At 51.7% G+C, this 6635-nt stretch overlaps 1 protein-coding gene across 2 annotated transcripts in view; it reads left to right on the top strand.

Moving 5' to 3' along the window:
* Positions 1-2062: 2062 nt before the first annotated feature.
* The window catches only part of GNAO1 (G protein subunit alpha o1), a 146897-nt gene continuing 142324 nt past the window's right edge, over positions 2063-6635 (top strand). The window contains exons 1-2 of one of the 2 annotated variants that reach the window (XM_061468987.1): positions 2063-2706; positions 2798-2840. In XM_061468987.1, coding sequence (XP_061324971.1) covers positions 2589-2706; positions 2798-2840 — 161 coding nt within the window. In that variant the 5' untranslated portion in view covers positions 2063-2588. The remainder of the gene's footprint in view (positions 2707-2797; positions 2841-6635) is intronic. The other variant, XM_061468988.1, reaches the window with a different exon arrangement.

The raw sequence follows: 6635 nt of genomic DNA, 5'->3' as shown, positions 1-6635 counted from the left end.
ATAAAGGGCCAAGTATGAACTTCACACTGTTCATGAAAAAATAATTTTCTCCATGGCAGGAGGTGAAGGCTACAAATTTGACTGATAAAGAGTAGCCAGAGGCTGATACAAAAGGCTAATTCTCTTAGTAAAACCTCCAGAGAGTATTCCAGTAGAACACTGAGGCCGGCAAACTGCTGGGGAAGATGAGAAATAAATGCAGCCATCTCACATGGACACTGCCTCTGGATTTCTTGACTGTGCTTTTCCTATACGGCACTTTTCATAATGCCCTCTGGCTAGAACCATTGAAATGAAACTTATTGATTGAAATTCTGATCCGATGGATTTTACACATGAGATTTGTGTGAATAGGAAAGAGCAGGAACTGCTCTCTGACTGCTCCCATCCCCGTTTATTCTCTGCTGAACACACGTAGTAGGCTTGCATGTCCATCTCAGTCCCCTGAGCTTTCAGAAATAAATTACCCAAAATTCAAATATACGGTACCTATTAGCTCACAAATGTGTGGTAAATATTACTGGTCCTTGAATACAGTAACATTATTTATGAGTTCCTATTCGCTTTCTTTTGTCTGCTTACCCTCTTTATCTCATTAACTGCACGCTTTGTTTTTCCCCTTCATTTCCGAAGGTGGGAAAATGGGAAAAATACATTCCAGGAGGAAGGCAAGATGGGAAACAGTGCTGGGAGGAGATGATGTTTCCCCGTAAGAAAAATGCCTGGGAAGTCATGCTTAAAATACTTATGAAGTGCTATTTGAAACTCTGTATCTACCTCTAAAGGAAGAGTCCTGGATGTGAGAACTGCAGGACTCAGGACAGCATGTCAGAAGATCCCAGAGGAGGCAATGAACAGAGGTCCTAAGTGAAAAACACAGTGTGAACACACAGTCACCCACACCCAACACCACAAAAAGCAGCTCACTGCCTTCCCTGAACAACTGTGATGCAACCCCGGAGCAGCCTAAATCCATCATTTCTTTTCCACAACACAGGGATGGCCCTGTAGAGGCTCCTGTAGACATTTGCTTTCTGGCAGGGAGGTGGAGTGGGCTTTAGAGGCAAAATCAGCTGCCTCACCTCTCACAGCTACTTCGTAATAATGAAACCTCCCTTTCCAGACTTCTTGTTTGTTGAAGTGGCGGGTGTCCCTTCTGTACACCAGACAGCACTCCTTGATTTTGACCATTTCATGTTGATGCATCTTACCTTGCTGCACTCAACACTTCATTCTTTCCTCTCTAGATCTTTTTATATATCAATGTTATGGATTAAGGTTGAATATATTTTGACTGTCTGGGCCAGTAGAAAAGCATTTTAAATGAAGTCTTATTTGTTTCATTTTCCCTATTGATATTTGTTTTCTGTTTCTAACCTTGTGGAATGGCAAAACCTGCCAGGGAAATTGTAGGATTTTAACTTGCTAGAATCCCTAAATAGTTGTTGGATGTCATGGAATGGTTATGAAAAGAGGAAAGGTCATCTGCTAAGATCTGTGATTGCACTGCAAGAAAGCATCAGCCTCATGTTAATTAGACTAATGAAAAATATAATCGAAGATGCTACTGAAGCTCAATGCCCTGCATCAAGCGCATCACTCCTGCTTAATCCGTTCCACAAGTGTTGATGGAACTGACTTCAGCTGCATGGGGCGGCAGCCCCGGGCCTCTGGGGAGCCCAAGGCCGCACATACAGCAGCCGCTGGAGCCCGCCACTCTCCCGACTCCCCATCCCCAGGCGCTGAGGGGCTCGGCCCCGAGTGACCGGGAAGCGGGAGGCAGCGGCCCGAGTCACGGCCTCTCCCGTGCAGGTGACGACAGAGGCCCGGGGACCTCAAGGAGCTGGGATCATGGCCTCCGTCCTACCCAGGGCGAGGAGACTGGAACCGAAGCTGCGACCCCTCTCCATGCCGGCTGTGCAGCCCCGGCCGGACCCCGCCACAGGTCCTCCTCTCACACCAGGCTCTGGCGAGCAACGCTGGGGCAGCGCCCAGAACCGCTGCCGGGAGCATGCGCGAGTCCCGCGCGTCACGGGAGCGGGCGAGGCCGGCGGGAGCGCGGAGCCCCGGCGCGCCCCCTCCCTCTCTGCTTCCCTGCTGCCGCCGCGCCCGCGCCTCCATTCGGCCCTGCCGAGCGCTGCCCGCTCCCAGCCGTCACCGCCCGTTAGAGCCCCGCCACTCGCCAAGGAGGGGAGAGCACAGCAGAGGGAAGGACCCTCCCCTCGCCGCGAAATCTCTTCCTTCTTCTTCTCCTCCTCCTCCTTCTCTTCCTCCGCCTCTGCCTCCCGGCCGGGAAGAACTAGCCGTGCCCGCAGCAGCCCCGGTGGATGCACTGAGCGCTCGGGCGCGGGGAGAGGGGCAGAAGAGGGAGCCGGGAGCCCCGCCGCTTAGGCGCTGTGCTGCCGGAGGCTCACGGCCATCCGCTTGAATTCTTCGCCCCCCGCCCGCCGGTAGCTGGCTTCGCCCCTGCCTCCTCTCCGCCCGCGGGAGCCAGCCGAGGCGGCGGCGGGGGCTGCACTCTCTCCCCCTTTTTCCGCCTTTTTTTTTTCTATTTTTAATTTAATTTTTTAATTATTTTTGCCGCCGCCATGGGATGTACCTTGAGCGCCGAGGAGAGAGCCGCCCTGGAGCGGAGCAAGGCCATCGAGAAGAACCTGAAGGAGGACGGGATCAGCGCCGCCAAAGATGTGAAACTCCTCCTGTTAGGTGAGAGGCCGGTCGCCCCTTCCCCTAACCCGCGTCCCCTCACCCGCCTCCTCCCCGGCGCTTATTCCGCCCTTCATCTCTCTTTCAACAGGGGCCGGAGAGTCGGGAAAAAGCACCATCGTGAAGCAAATGAAGTAAGTCTGGCCGTAGCCGGTGGGGGTTGGGGAGAGGGGCCATGAAGGGGGGGAAGTTAGAGGGCCGTAATAGAAGGGAGAGGGGGCTGGCTGAGGTGAGTGAGGGCCGCGGGCGCCATGTTTACCTGAGGGGCCGCGAGGGCGGGAAGGCATAAGGCTGGGGGGAAGGCTCCGCCACCGCAGCTCACGCTGCTGTTCTGGGCGATGTGGTGCTGAAGTATCCCCTCGGCGGCCTCGCCTCAACCGCTGAAGCTGTTGGAGCCTACCTTCCCCTCCCCGAGCCGTGAGGCGAGGCCCTGTAGATGCCCCCGCGAAGCCGAGCGCTGTCAGTTCAGCTTAATGTCGGTGTGATATCTGCCCTGTCTGCGGATTCAAATCAAGGCATCCCCATCACTTTTCCCGAGATTTCAGCCTCTCCTTTGAATTAGAGCGTGGCCGCCCGTCACACTCAACCCCTGCCCTGGTGCCCGAGGTGGCTCCCAGAGCTCCCCTGCACATGCTCTGCCTGTGTTTAATTAGTGCAATAAACAGCAGTGACATCCCCCCCCCCCCCCGCACCATCTCTTTCAACACTGCATCCCTTAGGAAGGCAAGCGCAGGGGAAGGCTGACGATGAAGGGGGTGGAGGTGCTGCCGTGGTACCGTTATTCCCCCCCCCCCCCCCCCCTTCTTTTTAATTAAAATACAGCGAAACACCACGGTCTCGCACCGACACAGACATGACGGGCTGGTCGGAGGTGGGCGCCATCTCGGGACAAGCCCCGGTGCTGGTTCAGCGTCTGGGTTTCAGCCGAGAGAGGCGCGGAGTGGCTGATGCTTTGCTATGCCAGTGGTTGCAGAGGGACCGGAGGCTGGGAGGGGCCCCCACGGGGTTGCTGAGCGAGGCGGGGGTTGGCAGCAGAGCTGGGTGTGGATAGGGTGCAGGGAGCTGGATGCAGGCTTCCCTCCGCAGTTCCGGCAGCCGGAGCCTATGCAGGGGACCGAGCCAGTCCCGGCGCGGCTGTGGCTTTCAGGCGGTTCGCGTGGTGGACAGCGCCCAGCGAGGGCTCGAGCCGCCGGCGATGCGGCCGCTTCGGTACTCTTCGGCTCTTCCCGGAGGTGGCCGAGCGCCGAGCTCGGCTGCCTTCGGAGAGCACTCGGAACCTGTCTGGGAGAAGCCGAAGTGGCTCGGACGTAGCCGAAGGGCGTCGTCGTCGCTCGGCAATATGTTGCCTTGCACACCCGTAGCCACGCTGGATGTGTGTGTGTGTGAGAGTACGAGTGTGTGTGTGTGCGCGCGCCGGATCTGGGCCTTCATCGCTGCTCGTCTCTAGCCAGAGTGGCTCAGCAGGTGACTCCGGTATTTCTGTATCAACTCTGCGGCTGCTGTGCCCAGCCCTCTGGAGTGGACTGAGAGCTAACCATCATCCCTGCCTGAGGCAGTGTTTTTTTGAAGGCACTGCGGGCCTGGAAGGCCTCCAGTGCAGCTTTTCCCACTCGCATCTGTGTACTGTACCTGTGTAAAGGCTCTGAGCTTTCCCTTTCACAATTTGAAAGGGGGCTGTCCACCCTGACAGTTTGATTTGGTGCTGGGGCAGGGTGGGTTTGGTTTGGTCTTGTTTGTGGAGGAAAGGTGGATCAGAGGAGCTGTTACTGCAGATGAACACCAATAAATTATTTAATCTCTATGAACTGCTTCTGCAGAAGCATGTTGGAATGGTGGGCGATGCATTTTGGTGGAAGAAAAAGGCTGTAGGTACCACAATAGCTGTGCAGATACATGGAGCCCATAGGTGGGAGGGCAGGTGGTGAGCACACTGGCTTACACAATTAGTGTGCAGTCAGTCTTGTCTTCCAAAGAGCAGAGCTCTTGTTTTTTATCTTGATACAAATTACATCAAGATAATAACCTGTTTGCTGGACTAGATTAGTATGTTGAAGACTGAACTATGCCCTGATATATATATATATATATATATATAAATAAAATATTTATATAAGTATTATTTTTATTTTTTTTATACATATATATATATAAAAAAACATTTTTTCCATGAGACAGTCTTAAGGTAACGCATGCTAGGCTTGCAGCTTTGTACCTGACTTGAAAATGCCAAGGAGGCTGCTGTGGTGAAGGGGTGTAGTGTTGGCAACTGAGAGGCATCTGTCAATGTGGAAACTCCAGTGAAGTGTGCGAAGGCTGGGGTGGGGACAGCGGTGTTGCTATGAGCACAGCAGCAGGCATCGGGAGGGAGCCGCGCAGCCACGGGCACCAAAAAAAAGGATGTGCAGGGAACAACTCAGGGAAATTAACATTTCTGAAAATTAGTTTAAATGTAATGTAGGGGTTAGCATTTCACCTGGTCAGGCTCCATTAGACAGGCTTGGGGAGAACCTAATGAATTCTTAATAAAAATTAAATCACGTGTTCATTAGATTTTGATGAAAGAGACTGCTATTTTATTTTTTTGATACTGTGTTACTGGTGAGCTTACATACTAAATCTCATCCTCATGAGTGGCTAAAGCAGCTTCACACTTGGTTATTGCCTTGAAAAGAAGCACTGTAATCTGTAGACAGATGAGAAAAATCTAAGAGAAACAGAGAGCAGACATTTTTAGAGAGGACTACAAAAAGGTCATGCACTGTCCAGTTAATCCTTGAAATATTAGGTAGTGGGAGAAGTGACAGGTAAAAATTACAATAACTTGAGAGTGTATTTGAGCCAGGATGGGGATTAGGATTTGTAAAATTAATTCAGGATGTTTTAGTGAAATATTTGGATAGCTTTCCGCTGGTGAGTGGGACGTTACCATCAAAGAAAGAGGTACTGGCGAATAGGAGAGAGGTGGAACTGAAGGTTAACCTCTACATCCCAGACAGTGGCAACACACTATCTGGGCTGCAGGACTGGTTGTGAAAAAGCAAGCAAACCTAATCAGCCAAGGTGGGTGTATTCAAGGGCTAAGGATATCAAAACAACCTTGGTGCTATCCAAAATGCCATCCTTAGCCCTTGACTACACCCACCTTGCCTGATTAGGGTTGCTCCTTGTTTTTTCACAACCAGTCCTTCAGCCCAGATACTTTCACCCATGCCTCAAAATTCAGTGTTGGGGCCAAGCTAGTGAAGGGAACAGTCCCAAATGGTGCAGTTGTGCCACGCAAGCCAATGAAACTTCAGGGTGTGCCACAGTGTTCACAGGCTGTGACCACATTCTGTTTTCACTGAGCTTAAACAAAAAAACAGCTTTAATGATGGAAATGTGGGGCTTCCTTTGAAGAACCAAGCCAGAGTGTGAGAGATACCAGGTGAGAGAAGTTACAGTCTTAGATTCCCAACACCCCATCTCAGCAAATTAACTTTGATATAGGACCGCAACAGATGTCAACATTTTTTAGATCTTTTACCTGTAAGTAAATGTTGAGGACATGCAGAATTTGCAGTATGTGACCGTCTTTTCTGGAATACCTGGCTTGTAGCATGGAATCAAGACTGCTGTTTTTCTAGGATATTTTTGTGGGGGCTTAAATTCTAGGAATGTGTTTGTTCATGAAATGGCCCAAGCATATCTCCATCCATTACGGCTCAGCAGGATACTTAAATATGCCCAGTGGTCCAGTGGTGAGCAGGGATGGACTCCTCGGACACCACCCACTGCCATCAGTATGAAGCTTCTAGGGAATTCAGCATTTAATCAGGCCAACACAGGATGAATTAACTGGCATGGCTTCAAAAACAAGGTCCTGTGACCTACTCAGTGTCAGCAGTTCTGGATGGTGAGTTGGGGCAGTACTTCACCTTCCCAAGCAAGGG

This window comes from Pezoporus flaviventris, unplaced genomic scaffold, assembly GCF_033815535.1.
Source record: "Pezoporus flaviventris isolate CSIRO_AGI_PZ_B2104156 unplaced genomic scaffold, CSIRO_AGI_Pfla_v1 ptg000054l, whole genome shotgun sequence".
Taxonomy (NCBI): Eukaryota; Metazoa; Chordata; class Aves; order Psittaciformes; family Psittacidae; genus Pezoporus; species Pezoporus flaviventris.
This window is presented reverse-complemented; position numbering and strand designations above follow the sequence as displayed.